We start from the raw sequence: 16,117 nt of genomic DNA on the forward strand, positions 1-16,117 counted from the left end.
AGTCCAACTCACATGTCAAAGTAAATATTTCTTTTCCTGAGCAAGTAAAACTCAGCACAGCTGCCCAATTCTGTCCTACTAACCAGAAGTTAAACTAAGGAGAACGGCCTCAAGCTCCCAAACACACGCTTTCAAACAAACCTATTCATTTTGAGTAGGTTAGATGGCCTCAGGATATTTTTTTTTTTAAAGCCCATCGTAGGCACAAAATTTATATTTTTCAATAAGAACTTCAGATCTTCCAGCTCTTCCCACTCCCCTTTCTGAACTCAAAATTCCCTGTTTCTCAGCCCTACACCAATGCCTTCATCTTGCCTGACAGGTGAGAGACTAGATTCCTTTGGAGACTCTGTAATACTCCTTAATTGTCCATATGGAATACTTGTACATTGTTCACTTTCTTCAGTTTCTTGGAAACTCATGCAATCCCTCTGCAGGCTCCTGCAGTTTGAGGGTAGTGTGACAAGCTGTACTATCATTAGGGCCCCCAATCAAAACATTTTTTTCCTGTGGTCTTCAGGAAGTCAGAGGCTCTCTTACATTAAAGTAATAAGCACCACAATGGGAAAAATAGCAAACTACTTAGCAGATACAGTTTAGGAAATTAAACATTCTCTCCCATTGTATATAATACATAAAGCAAAGATGAAAAACTGACTCACAGCATATATTTCTGTGTACATTTCCCTCACTATACCATATGACCAAACAACATGCAAATTTAGAACAACAGACTCTTAGAAATGTAGGGCTGGAAGGGACCTCAAGAGGATATCAAGTCCAGTCCCCTGTGCTGAGGCAGGACTAAGTAAACGTAGACCATCCCTGATAGACATTTATCCAACCTGTTCTTAAAGACCTCCAATGACGGATTCCACAACCTCCCTTGGAAGCCTATTCCAGAGCTTAAACTACCTTTAGTTAGAAAGTTTTTATTAATATTTAACCTAAAATGTCCCTTGCTGCAGATCAAGTCCATTACTTCTAGTTGTATCTTCAGTGGACGTGGAGAACAACTGATTAAATCCTCTTTATATCAGGTCCCCACCTTTAGTCATCTTTTCTCAAGATTGAACATGCCCAGTTTTTAGCGCCTTTCCTTCATTGGTCAGGTTTTCTAAACTTATTTTTGTTGCTCTTTTCTGGATTCTCTCCAGTTTGTTGACATCTTTCCTAGAGTGTAGCCCTCACAACTGGACACAATACTACAGGTAAGTCCTCACCAGTGCCAATTAGAGTGGGACAATTACATATAACGCTCCAATAAATATATCCCAGAATGGTATTAGCCTTTTTTGCAATTGCATCACTTTGCTGACTCATTCAATTTCTGATCCACTGCAACTTCCAGATTCTTTCCAGCAGTACTACCATCTCACCAGTGATTCTCTATTTTGTAACCATGGATTTGATTTTTCCTTCTAAGTGTAGTACTTTGCATTTATCTTTACTAAATTTCATCATGTCGATTTCAAACCAATTCTCCAATTTTTCAGTCATTTTGAATTCTAATCCTCTCCTCCAAAGTGCCTGCAGCTCCTCCCCATCTGCACATTTTATAAAGCACACTCCACAACATTATCCAAATCATTAAATTAAAATATTGACTAATACAGGACCCAAGACTGACATCTGTGGGTCCCACCTGATAGGACCTCCCAATTTGGTAGCAAACCATTGATGACTACTTTTTGGGTACGGTCTTTAAATCAGCTGTGCTCCCACATTATAGTAAGTTCATCTAGACTGCATTTCCCTAGTTTGCTTATGAGAACGTCACGTGGAACTCTGTCAAAAAGCCTTACTAAAATCAAGTTATATCACATCTACTGCTTCTCCCCATCCTGTAGGCCAATAACCTCTGCTACCGGCCAGTAACACTTGCTACCATTCGACTGGCCAGTAACCAGAGGTTGGTTCCTTGTAACTTGAGGTTCCTTGAGCTGTGTGGTCCCAATCTGTATTCCACATGTGGAATACACATTTGCACCATGCACCTGAGTCTGGATTTAAAATCAGTGTCCATTGACCCTCACATGCACAGCTCTCCTTATGCTCTGAATCAAGGGCATAAAAGTGCAGGCAGACATCTCTCCATTTTCACCACAGCCCAGTCTCCAGCAGAGAGGACAGAAGATGGGTCATGGAATACAGATAGGGACCTCGCATCTTGAAGAACTTCTAGTTACAGGTAAGTAACTTCCTCCCCCCGCCAAGTGATGGTTCCTATGTTTATTCCATATGTGGGAGATTAACCAGCATTAATTCAGAAACAGGCTTGGTGTGAGAATGTAGAAGTGACAGCTGACAGAAGTTCTGATGTCCCCACGACTGTATCCTCAGTTGATAACTGAGTCAGATAGCCACCACGGCTAATCTCTCACACACATTTGTCTGTTGTTAGGCCCCTCTAAGTTTTTGGCAAATTGGGTAAGGCAGCCTCCCATTATCAGAGGAAGGGAATGAAGAGGCATCAATAAAAGGGATGCAGGTCTCAACAGTCCCGTCAGAAGAAACTTCTCCTGGGGGTTATAGTACAAGGTGGTGGTGGATGGGGTAGAAGCCGATTTCCTGGGTCTGTAACCCTCTGTCTCTAGCATGGGGGATCCTGAGGACATTGGCAATAAAAAAGGCTGAGAAGGCAGTCTTGCCATATACTCCTGTCGACCGTGTTTTCTCTTGGGGGCAGGGGTATAACTGCCAAGTGAGCAAAGCGTGGTCCAAGGGCTTGGCTACACTTATAAGTTAGAGCGCATTAAAGCAGCCCTGGGCGCCCTGACTCCTGAGGTGTCCACACTGGCAAAGCACGTAGAGCGCCTGGACTCTGCAGCTGGAGCGCTCCTGGTAACCCACCTCCTCGAGAAGCATAATGCTTGCTGCACCCCGGCTGAAATGTCCGGGCATCAGTATGGATGAGGTGTTCCATTACTGTGCTGTGACTGGCCTCCGGAAACATCCCATAATCCCCTGAAGTCAAGTGGCCACTCTTCTCATTGTTTTGAAATCAGCTGCAGGTATGTGGATATCCCCTTTCAAAGCTCCGTTTCTGACAACTGGCATGCTTCTCTGCTCTGGGACAAAGCAAACCATTAGTGTGGAATGCTGCTGTTGTGAGAGTGTGTGAGGGGTGAAAGGGAGTCTGCTGCTGTCTGAACTTACAAGACAGCATGTTGACACAGTCTCTCCCCCCACATACACACAACATACTCCCTGGCACATTCCACCCTCCCATTTGAAAAGCACATTGCAGCTGCTTGCACACTGGGATAGCTACCACAATGCACTGCTCTTTGTGGCGTTCCAAGAGCTGCTAATGTGTCCACGCTAGTGTGCTTGCAGCTGACGGGGTAAATACATGACAGCGTTTTCGCTGCTGCGGTCTCTGAAGGCTGGTTTAACTCCCAGGGCTCTACATCTGTAAATGTAGCCAAGCCTTAAGTCTTTGAGGGAGTACAGAGCTTCAGTCTTCTCAAATAGGTTGACTGTATCGAAGGGCTGATCTTGGATGATCTTTGCACCTCTCTAGGGAAACCTGAGGATTGCAACAAAGTCTCTCATAACAATGGCCATAGTGATCCCCATAGATTCAGTAACTGCCACATCCACTTGTGATGTTGCACCCCATATTTTTTTAAAAGTATGTTTATAAGTGTGGATATGACATAACTGGAATGTGCTTTATGCAAAAGGTCTCTTGTAAGGTATCACAAAGCTTATAATCCACTGAGTGTGGTCATCCTATTTGTATGAATGTATCATTCTTGTATCCAAAACAAGGAATATGATATAACACTCTGTGTGGGCGATTAATGGTGGTTTGGAATCTTGATAGCTCCCATTAACCAGGACAATTGGTTGAAGTGGCTCTGTTTACTTGTAAGACTTTCTGTATTTGTGTGTGCCAGTGAGTAGGTAATGAAGTCTCACAGGACATGTGATCATGTCACCTGAACTGGAATCCATTTTTAACCTGGTGCTTTTCCATTTAAAAAGGAAGGGGGGGGAACCCAGAGGGAGACAAAGGATTCCTGCCTTGTGCCAAAGCTATAAAAGGGGGTGGAGGAGAACAAAGGAGGCTGCAGTTATGAGAAATCCCCTTTATCATCAGCTGAGCTGGAACTAGCAAGAATTGTACCAAGGGAAGGATTGGTCCCAGACTAAGAAGGAGTCTAGTCTGTGAAAGAAGCTTATTAGAACATCTAAGGGTGAGATTTACCTGTATTCAGTTTCTTAATGTATTAGGCTTAGACTTGCGTGTTTTGTTTTATTTTGCTTGGTAACTTACTTTGTTCTGTTTATTACTTGAAACCACTTAAATCCTACTTTTTACACTTAATATTGTTTATTAATTAACCCAGAGTACGGTGCCTCTCTATCAGTGTTATGGAGGGTGGACAATTTATGAGTTTAGCCTGTATAAAGCTCTATACAGAGAGAAACTGATGTATTCAGGGTTTAGGATCCCAGAAAGACAGAATACTGGGTGCTGGGAAAGTCCCTGTTAACTGAGAAGCTCCTGGGCTAAGTGAATCTTAGTTTCTGTGCACTGCAGGGGGGCATGGCCCAACCTCTTGGTCTGTGCTGGAGCCGACTGCTGTGTCTAACTCAGCAAGACGGGAGTGGAGTGAAGCCTTTTCTGCCAGGGGGGTTTCTTCTCAGGGGTATCCCAGCACATCTAGTGACAGTCTTGAGGGAGCTTTTGTGACCCAATCCGTCAGTCTGCATGGAAGTTTTGGCTACTATTCTGCCCTCATCCACTAAAGCCTGGAAACAGGCTCTATCCTTGTCCGTACATTCCATAAACTTAGCATAATTGGTAAAATCACATTTGGCCAAGAGAACCTGATAGTTCAAGATCTTGAATTGGAGGGAGGTGGAAGAAAAAACCTCTCTCCCTAGAAAGTCGAGTCGCTTATGTTCCTTATCAGAAAGAGTTGCCGTTGGGTGTTGTTTGGACCACTCTGTAGCTGCCTGCACCAAAGAGTTGGGCTACAAATGAGAGAACACACACTCTCCTTCCCCTAGATGGGGAAAAGTAAACACTTCTCAATCCTCTTATGGGAGGAAGCCAAGAACAGGTGTTCACCAAGCCATCTTTGCATGGTCCATGATGGCTCTGATGACAGGCAGGGCCACTCAACTGGGAGCAGAAGGCTAACGAATGTCTAGTAAACTGTGCTGAGGGGCTCCTGGACTTCAAGCTGAATCTGTAGCTGTGTCACCACCCTGACTTGAGCTCCTGATATTGCTTAAAGTCAGCTGGCGGAGAACGAGAAGATGGAGTAACTGTCTCATCTGGTGCGGATGATAATATTGCTCTTAGAATCAAACTGGTTTACCTGCCTTCTCTGAATACTCTGGCAGGGTCAGTTGTGGATGGTCAGTGATAGCAAATAGGACTCCTGAACCAATCCTGAGTGTCTAGAGTAGGGCTCCCACAGTCCCCAATATTGTCGGTACAATGGATTAACCAGCGGAGGAGAACCCCGTGGCACAGGGTACCACCTGTCTCGTGGCTAATCATGGCTGGTTGGAGATCAGAACCCTAATCTGTCTAGGACTCCTGTCCTGTCCACCTGATGCCACAGAGACTCCTGTCAGAAAGCGAGATCCCATACTTGTGGGGGAACTGACTTGTGCCTCCAGGCTGGCACGTGGGATGGATGAACAACTCCGCATCCTCAGAATAGTCTCTTTCTCTAGTGCAACAATGGCCTGGAACAGAGGCAATCCTGATAGCAGGGCTGAATGCAGATAGGGAAGAGCAAAGGTGTCCTTCAGGGAGATGTAGGTCTCCAAGCGCCCTGGGGTATGAAGGAAATTCCATGAACAGAGCTAGAGGTTCCCCGGTCACTGTGGCAGTCAGCTCCCTCCAGGGTTGTGTCACTACCAGTACCACATCAGCTCTAGAAATAGATGGGAGCACCAGGAGCTGTTTATCCTGAGTCTTCACTATTGTGACTGATGTTCAATCGATCAGATCCACACCACTGAGTAAATTTTCTCAGGAGAAAGAGGTGCTCAGGCCTAAGTCCTTAGTACCCATGTATGTTGGCTCTCCTGACTTTGACTGGGTCAGGGGAGGATCATCTCTCTTCCAGACAGTTTTAGACAAAAGACGGCTTGTCTTTTTGTCTGAGTGTACCCCTTACTCGTGTGATGCCTTCTCCTTAGACATAGCAGTGAGCCTCCATTTCCAAGCTATTGCTTGAAGTGGTGATGCCTGGATCTAATTGGGCTTCATTGCCTTCTCCATCACATGCTCCCAACCCCCATGAGTTCTGAGGGGAAGAGACTAGCAGATGGTGCTCTTGGCAGAAATGTGAGCCTCACTCAGGCAGTGTTGCTCTTTTTCTGCAAGAGACAAACAAGGGCAGAATCAAGTTTTTTGAACTCTGGGCATAAGCTCAGATTTCCTGGGGGTAGGAGAGTAAAGTGCAACAGTTCAGGGCACAGCACTAGGAGATGCGGGGCTTAAAGACACAGGCTAGTCTGCATCTGGGCTTTCCCTTTTCTGGTTCATGGAACTTCTGGCATGGAGTGCTCACTCAGTTAGCAGGACTCAAAAGAGCTAGGGTCCCAAGTGTCAGTGTTCTCAGTGCCATGATCTGGAGTCTGGGAGGGGACTAGCTTCTGGGAAGAGTGCTATATCAGTACAGCAAGGAACTGTGATTGTTCCCAGGAGCCTGTAATATCCAGAGGCTGTATAACATAGCTGAGTGCTGGTTTGCAGTTCTGCATTGCTTGATGCCTTCATAGTAATACGAGCGGCAACAGGACATTTTTGCTTTGTATTGCCTCCAGGATTTGCCTCTGCATCTCCCGTCTTTTTCCATACTGTCATTTGCCACTGCAACTATCTCCCTGAAAAGCTTTTTCAGATTCCCGCTCAGTCCTCAGATACTGCCTCCACCTTATCACAATGTTGAGGTTTTTTAGGGAAGGACTCAGACTAACAATATCCAGGGAAAACTCATGACAAAAACGTTTGTTTTCTCCCCCTCAGGTATGCCAGCTGCTTTGCCATTGATAAGGGCGCTGTCTGAGGGTCTGGCCAGTGCAGGTTCCATAGCTATGGGTGTATAAAATAAAAACAAAACAAAGTGACAAGCAGTTATAGTTCATATTCTAGGAAGGCTGTGATAAGAATGGCCTGACTCAAAAAGACAAAAGGGCAGACTAGCGAGATACAGTGTGAAGTTGATCACCAAGATGATCCCTCCCAGAAGCACGTCAGGAGTGTAAGGCAGTTGCTATGCCAGTGGAGAAGGTCATACAGCTACTCTTCATAATCTCTGAACAAAAACCGAGTCACTTCTCAAGCTTAGATTTTGCTTAACAATACTTAGTGCTCCAGTCAGAGCCAGCATCAGCCACGTATGATTTACGAACATATAGAGCCTCCTACTACAGACTTGGTCACAGACCAAACTGCTTTATATTTTAAGCAATTCATGAACAGAGGCAGAAAAGAGTATTTACGTTACTTCTCTCAACTTCCTGCCAGTTTAAACTGTCAAAATTAAACTTCTCTAACAGACAATATCAGCTACAAACTTGGTTTTGCGATTCTGCTGACAAATTGTGGCAACTGTCTGTGGAATGGGGCAAACACTGCACCTAGAAAGAAATGTATCCCATAAAATGAGGGGGAAGGTAAGAAGTTTGGCTTGAAAGATTAAGCTGCTTGATGAAATAGCAGGGAAGAAAAAGTGGTTTTTATCACCTTTCCCCACACACATTACCAAATGCTTATTTACTTCTGAAATACCTTGACATGATTTGTAACAGATATTCAGCTGGCAGCATTTATTACGTGCTTTGTGCAGTTTGTGCTAGGTTGCCTTCCCCAACACAGTAATACACAGCAGATTCCTCCGCTCCTTCAGAGGAGCAGAAGATTTCAAGGGTCTGGTTATGATTAACACTGAGTAATGCCACATGTTAAAGTCTGTGTGCTGCTTGTGACTCAAACTGCATCTGGAATAAATGTGCACATAGTAAGATGAAGCCAGGTTTGAAAGTTAAATGGGTTAGCGCACGCAGGGCGATTGGTCAGGGCCAGGGGCCTACCGGCTGCACTCTGCATTGCCACATGGAAAAGGTTAGAAAGTGCTTTTACTTATACTGTACCATTGTCCTGACTGTCTACATGATATGAATATCTGCTTCTTTTAAAGATGAAATGCAAGGCAAGACCTGATACACAGTAAGTATAGATTGCAATGCTGAACTCCCTTGCTGACTGAGCATTCAGCAGAGGTTGTAAGTAACCTTTATAAAAAATCCCTCTGAAATACTCTCAGTACTTTCTGGACCACGAAACTTATCCCAGAACATAAGAAGATGGAGACCAGAAGGAAGTAGAGCTTCCTCAAAACCTCCTAAACCTGTACTAAGCCACCATTACAATGGACCACAAGGAAGAGGCGCAATGCAGCCAAGTGAGCCATGCAGCAGGTACTAGGATGGAAGTGTAGTGATGCCATTTCCCTACTAATCAGCTTCTAGTTAAGTATGCAAAAACGGATTTGGCTAACATTAAAATTATCAGAATATTGGCCACATACCTATTAATTACTAAATTTTACTGAAGGCCTGTCAGCTAGGATAGGAGACTAATAAAAAGCTCATTTCAGTCAGACCCCTCTTGAAGTCATGTTTATGTACCACCACAATGTTCTTCCCTGTACATTTGTTGTCTATGCTCCTATACACACACGCTGGAGACTAGGAACAAAGATGGAAATCTTAAGTGCCTCAGCCACAGTTTGCTAATCTGTGATGCCGGAGCAGTTTGGAACTTATCAGTTGGCATGTATAGTTATCCATGGCCATGCTAAGATTTGTAAAATTGCTCCATGACAAGCAGCGTCCACCCTTCGAACTGTAACACAGGTGTTGGGGGGGAGAAAGAATGGGTTTGCCCTCAACAGTTTCAATCTAGAGCTGTACATTAAGCTATCTTGAAGGTTATAAAGTCACACACACGCTGGGAAGAGCTATGGTTGCTCACTCGTCTTAATTCACATTCAGGAGGATGGAGTTATGAGTTAGTGTTTTCTTTCATGGCCATGTTGTTTTTCAAATTAATCATCATCATACAGCTTCTACAGCAATTGATGCATATGTGCAATATATTATAACATGTTTCTTGCCCCTGTGCTAAACGATATGTAAAGAAGAACTACAAGAATAGTAATAGAGGGAGGTACCCTTACTGATTAATGTTTAAATACCCAAAAGGTATTTCTGCAGTAAGTGATACCGTTAATATAACTGTATCCACTCCTAAAACTAAATAGAAAATTTTAAAAAATCAAACTTTTCCAAAATGTACTTATCAGTAAAACTATATTCTACTACATTGCTAAACTACTAGCACAATCTTGATGTTTATTTAAATAGTGTAATAGTTAAATAGTATGAAATTACTGGCTATTACTAAAAAAACATTAAACATGTTAAAGGTTACACATTAATTCAGATCCAATTTGGCATAAAAAAAAATATAGATATATCCCTTTCCAGCTCTTAACCATTTACAGCTTACTAATACATTCACACAGGTATTAAAATAGTCACTTGATACTAAAAATGAATGCAACATACCATCCAAGTGTCTTAAATTGCCCTACAGGTTAGGACACACACTTTCATTTTTATAACAGTGTAATACTCGGCTACAAAATTTCAGTAGTAGTATGAAACAATTTTTCTTATACCCTTTTAAATCATGGGGCTACAAATTGGTACACATTTTAGTTATATACTTCTACAAAGAAATTAATCATGCTATAGTCAGCTATTTGACAACTACATATCTGTCACAATTAAATGCATCATTTCTTCAAAATGTTAGACATGTGCATCTAAGAATGTACACTGTTTGTATATTTTATTGTACAGAATGTGGTCATAATTCTCAAAGTATCTCCCATACTATATAAAATAAATACTTTTGTTGTTGCTCATTTCCTAATGTTCATAAATACATCATCCAAATAAAGGATTGCTCATCCTACCTGGACAGATGAACAAACTACAAATCCCTTCAACTTCAGTCCACTCCCTCACCAAAAGCTGGGAGTAAAGATGGGCTTTCCAGAGGCCCCAGAAGGTCAACAAGCCTAGCATCTGATGGAACAAATTGGGCATGGTGAGTTCCAAAGCTTACCCGGTGAATTCTGCACTAGCTTCAGCTTCTGAGAAGTCTCAAGGTGTGCTCCAGTGGGGAGCTACATTACAACAAGCAAATCTCAAGATGACACAAGGTGTAGTTAACAAAAGCCAGGCCCACATCAAAGAGAAAAAAGGCCAAGTTCCTCACCAAGCACAGATTGAGAAAATGCTACTGGCCAGAGCCACTTTTAGGCATCCAGCAGCAACCCAGGATCTACCACCACATCCAATTGTAACTGCTGTACACAGATATAAATTCTGCCAGTTTTTCCAGCATGAGCAGAATATCTCGGTAACCACTACAGCTGGAGAATCCATTTTAAAAAGAAAAGTCTGCTTACATAGAGAACAAGGCAGCAGCATGGAAGAGGTGCTGGAATGCCCTACTGCAGCATATCACATGAATCCACTTGTAATGTAATTTTCCATGTAGTTTTGGAAAAAAAAAACAGAAGGCAACATGTTCTTCTGGACCCCCCTACAAATCCTGATAAAGCAGCATGATCTTCTGAAGTACAGTTATGGTTATCGGATGTGCAAAAGAACATTTCAGGGGAGTGTGGTATTCTTTGGTGGGTCACATCCAAAGCCACAACAGACCCTAAGTATAGAGAGTCTCATACTGATTTGCAGTACTGTAATTCTTCGGACTCCATCCAATTTAAATTTTAAGCGTGACAGCAATGCACAAGAACAGAAGTTTTATACAGGCACAGAAGTAGATACACTGCAGGAAGCAATCCCACTATTGGCAGGCTGAAGGACCATATCACCTAACAGGAGGCCTTTCCCTTCCCTCTAGCTGACATGGTTGTACAGCTACGCGAGCACACCATATCAGAACTCAGTCAGGGGTGTGGTCTTGGTTAGGTCAGGCAAAGAGGCACATCTAGCATCACTTTTTCTTGCATAGCTTACAGATAAACAGGCGGGGCATAGACATTTTCTGTTAACTTCTGTTCATAGCACAGAGCAGCTCAGATATTCAGTAAGAAGATTATCTACTGTTTCCACAATGTGGTAATCAGCTACTTCATTCCACTACAGAAATGGTGATTTTTTGTAAAATGACTCAGAATGACTCAAAAAAAAATTCTAAGAACAAACAAATTACCATATACTATGGATACAGTCAGACTCAGTCCTGGTGTGGAGCAAACAAAAAAAGGAACTTAACCTCTGTTGTTGTAAGCTGATATATGGAGGAAGCTGTCTTTTTGTTGGCGTCAACTTGAACATTAAAACAAACAAAAACAAAAAAAAACCCACCACACGCCCCCTTCCCACCACTATTGGACATGATGATAAAGAGTAGCCTGCACATACAGCTAGGTAGTGACTTGGTACATGGGGAGGGAATAAAAATGAAAAACTAATCTAAAAAGACAGTCTTCCTCCACAGAGCAATCCTGACCTGGAGGCTGAAACTGTGTCTGTGGAATGGGAGCTTTTGGTGCTTTATTAAACTTTTAAAGTGTCCAGAAAGCCATGCTGCAAACATGTTTTGAAAACTTGCTCTTTATGCCTCATTGAAAAGCGTGCTCCCATTTTTTTAGTTTTTACAAAGATTTAAAAAAAAAAAATGCATCTCAAGCCTCCATTTTGAATAGACTATCCAACTGCTGCAGAGGTTATTATGGTGCCAAAAGAAAAGTTAACACAAGATGCAAATCTTGGGGTATACGGACAAAATGGAGAAGTGAATTTCATCAGCAAATTGCAAAACTGTAATCCTGAACTTCAAATACTGTGTAGCAAATCAAGATTTTGCAAATGCACACATTTACAGCCAAGATTGAAGCCTTCTATTGGGCGGGTCAACAAGACTCTAAAACAAGCTGTTTTAATCCCTTTTGCATTAGTACTTAATGACAAAAAATTAAGACACCTTGTCATAAATATAAAGGGAAGGGTAAACCCCTTTAAAATCCCTCCTGGCCAGAGGAAAAATCCTCTCACCTGTAAAGGGTTAAGAAGCTAAAGGTAACCTCGCTGGCACCTGACCAAAATGACCAATGAGGAGACAAGATACTTTCAAAAACTGGGAGGAGGGAGAGAAACAAGGGGTCTGTGTGTCTGTTGGTATGCTGCTTTTGCCGGGAATAGAACAGGAATGGAGTCTTAGAACTTTAGTAAGTAATCTAGCTAGGTATGCGTTAGATTATGATTTCTTTAAATGGCTGAGAAAAGAATTGTGCTGAATTGAATGACTATTTCTGTCTGTGTGTCTTTTTTGTAACTTAAGGTTTTGCCTAGAGGGATTCTCTATGTTTTGAATCTAATTACCCTGTAAGGTATCTACCATCCTGATTTTACAGGGGTGATTCCTTTACTTCTATCTACTTCTATTTCTATTAAAAGTCTTCTTGTAAGAAAACAATGCTTTTTCATTGTTCTCAGATCCAAGGGTTTGGGTCTGTGGTCACCTATGCAAATTGGTGAGGATTTTTACCAAACCTTTTCCAGGAAGTGGGGTGCAAGGGTTGGGAGGATTTTGGTGGGGGCGGGAAGACGTGTCCAAACTGCATTTCCCAGTAAACCCAGTTAGAGTTTGGTGGCGGCAGTGGATATTTCAAGGACAAAGGATACAATTAATTTGTACCTTGGGGAAGTTTTAACCTAATCTGGTAAAAGTAAGCTTAGGAGGTTTTCATGCATGTCCCCACATCTGTACCCTAGAGTTCAGAGTGGGGGAGGAACCTTGACACACCTATTGCTAAAAAGGATCAATGTTTTGTTGTAGGAGAAAGGAGAGAAAAGGATGCCAATCCACAGTAGTACAGATCCAACATTTAGCCATTTGGATTTTGATCAAGGGCTCCTCGTTTGGATTAACTCCAAACCAACTGGATTAGACCTACTGGATTAATTCCAAAATAGACTGGGAAAAGCACTCAGAGTTTTGCTGTAAGGAGCAATCATTCTGCAGTGGGAAGACTGACTGGATAACCCTTAAAATGGGTCTGTCTTCTTAAACAGTCTATGTCACAGAGAATATCCGAACAAAGATTTCTGGCCCATTCTGGCAACCATGGTAGGATCTTCCCACTAACCAGAATTTTTAAACATGGCTATAGCTGCCATGGTTCTGGTCCCAGTGTGGAGATGGCCACAGATGAGGTGTCTAAATGCTTCCTAAACCCAAGAAAATCCTATTACATTAACAGTTTAGTAGTTCTATTGACATGAGGGTTTGATGCCAATGTGTAAGATTACTGGTCTAAATATGCAAGTTGTGTGCCCTCAATTCTTATGGCAGTGAACTCTGGAGCTCACCTCTCCCCACCTTGTCCCATTGCTGTAGTTAAAATCAGCACATGTGCTCAAGCTGCAACCTCCTCAGTATAGAAGCAAGGGGGCTGCTGGCAGGGCACACTGAGTTCGTGAGGGTCCCTCAGCTTTGGAACTCAATCAGAAAGACCACATTTGTGGGCCTTCAGGGTCATCTTTTCATGGAGGCTTTAGGAGAGAAGCACATTGTACATGTAGGGACAGAAATGGGGGTGCACATTGTAGAGCGGCTGTGGTCATTTTTACCCACTTTCTTCTTTGCTAAAAGGTCTGATAGACTTTGCCTACTGTTGAATATGGTGGAGGTTTCTGCTGAGCTTGTTTGTATGTTTAGATGTGCTCTTAGGTACTTATCAAAGGAGCCTGGGACTTGGGCTAGCCACCCTGTCAGTTACAGATCTTGTGACATGGCCTCATTGGCCCCATATATTGCAAGATATGAAGCAGTTAATTGGGCAGCTTTATTTGTTCACTGGATTTGACCGAAAAACTACCCTATCCTGCAGAGTTTTTCTACTAAATTATTTTCAAATTTGCTGATGCCTTGTTTGATGGCTCAAGAAATTTATCCACTTACACAGATCTGCCTGTAGTGAACAGAAACAAAAGAAACGTATATTCCACTAAGAGTAATACTACCATAGTTCTAAATCAGCAACTACAAAGATGAAGAGGTTTATCTAACCTAATCTCTTACTTGGAGTTATAAAATTTGGCTGTAAGTAAGTTTAAAAAAAAAAGCATTTAACTCTTTTTCCCCTTTTTTCAGTTTAAATCAAGGGTAGGGGGTGCCCAAAATACAGCTCAAAGAGAATCCATGGCAGCTTGCAACCTTCCTATAACTACAGGGCAAGAGGGCAAAGCTAGTCAAACTGCAAGTTTTTATATGGGGGAATTCAAGAGAAAATTAATCTGCAAAGGAAGATGCAAGCTCAAGCCCATATCGTGGCTGTGAGCATTCACTTTTTATTTTAAAATATATAAAAAAGTAATTTTAAGTGCTGCCTTGTAAATGGCCAATCACGGTCTTCAGTCTGATTGGGTGTATTTTACATAGCCAGATTTTAGAATATTTTTGTAAACAATTTGTGTATGCACATAATGCTTTTCTCACCACTGAGCTTTTCTGCAGATGGGTAGTTAAGAACAATTTACATTTAGGTGTTTCTCTTGCACTGTATTTACAGACCTACCAATGCTCAGTTAAGGTTAATTTAGTTTCCTTACAGGCTTTGCATGCATTATGAAAGCAGACATTTCCTATCCCATATGAGGCATATCCTATGGAAAGAGGTTTTCTGTTTTTAATGCCCTGCAATATTTTAACCACCAACTTAAGTAACTACATATTTTCCAAACCTACTGTCATCTGGTTCAATAGAGAGAAAGGACATAAAAGCCAGCTACCTTGTGAAATGCCTTTTATCCCTACTCAACCTTGAATACCCGCTCTCTATAATATTTTGCCACCTTCCTCCCCACCCCAACCACATGCTGGCCTCCACCCGCCACTGAGCAACCTTCAGTCAAATCAATTCAGAGCAACACCCTGCCCCCCCACAAGCATTATGATTTAATGCATCTCTCACACAGAACAGGCCAAAGGAAAATACTGATCCAGCAAGTGTGTTTCAACTTCATGCTTTGCAACATAAACCGGTTTAGATGGGCAGAATATACTTACTGCTAGGAACAGCATGCAGTACATGGAGAATGAAGAATGCCCAGAGTAAAATGACAGTCTGGAAGAGGGGGAAAAAAATAGATATATTAATCACTTTTCACTTACAAAACAATATGTTGCAGGATAAATTACAGCATCTCTAGAAAGTGAGCAGGTAAAATGCAGATGTCCTCACTTTTTTTATTCAAAGGCACTATCTTTGCAAGGAGTTCTACCCTACCCCCAGAAAGGTGTTCATTCAATGCAAATTTCTATATTAGGATCTATAACTACAGAATGGATTTAATTATCTAATAGGCACTGGGTTATCTTTTGTAGATTAGATCCCAAACCAAGACAGCTACTTAGGCAGTAATTACCAATGACAATCCACTGATTAAAGCGTGTGGAAAAGGAGTACCTCCTGAAAAGTAAATATTTCAGGTAGGTTTTTAAAGCAATCTGACAATACTTGTGTTTTATCTCCCAGATTAATATGAAAGAGCCATCATCACTCTCACTTGCATGTTATTAAAAGAAAGTTTAAATCCAATCCTGTGAAAGAAAGAGTGACAAAATCTAAAGAACAAGTATACAATATAATCTGAAAGAAAGAGGAAAGACCTGACTGGAGATATCAGGGGCATCCTGAATCAGTCAGCATGTATTTAGTATAAGCAAAGTGTCCTGTAAGGGGTGGGGCTCATTTCTCATTTGCTTAGTTTTCAGACTAGAGAGAATTCATGGCATTGTCAGTATTTTCCAGTTCTTGGAGGGATATTATTGAATGGTAGTAGTTGTAACATTGAAAATAGTTGGGGAATGGAGTGTTTTTTCCTGGTGGGGAGGAGAGAAAATGACATATCATTGATTCTTTTAAAATTTCAGATAGAAAAAAAGGAGGTAACTATCTAGAATGTGTTAAATTACCAATTTAGGAGGTTTTAATCACATCCAATCCATGTATTAGTCAAGGGTTTC

General features: G+C 41.9%; 1 protein-coding gene across 3 annotated transcripts in view; it reads right to left on the minus strand.

Annotated features, from left to right (window-relative positions):
- PLPP1 (phospholipid phosphatase 1) overlaps positions 1–16,117 on the minus strand; it is a 131,030-nt gene that overhangs the window by 24,089 nt on the left and 90,824 nt on the right. For all 3 annotated transcript variants that reach the window (XM_048851595.2, XM_075128473.1, XM_048851594.2), the window contains exon 4: positions 15,158–15,215. In XM_048851595.2, the coding sequence (XP_048707552.1) occupies positions 15,158–15,215 (58 nt within the window). The remainder of the gene's footprint in view (positions 1–15,157; positions 15,216–16,117) is intronic.

The sequence above is a fragment of the Caretta caretta genome, chromosome 5 (assembly GCF_965140235.1).
Source record: "Caretta caretta isolate rCarCar2 chromosome 5, rCarCar1.hap1, whole genome shotgun sequence".
NCBI lineage: Eukaryota > Metazoa > Chordata > Testudines > Cheloniidae > Caretta > Caretta caretta.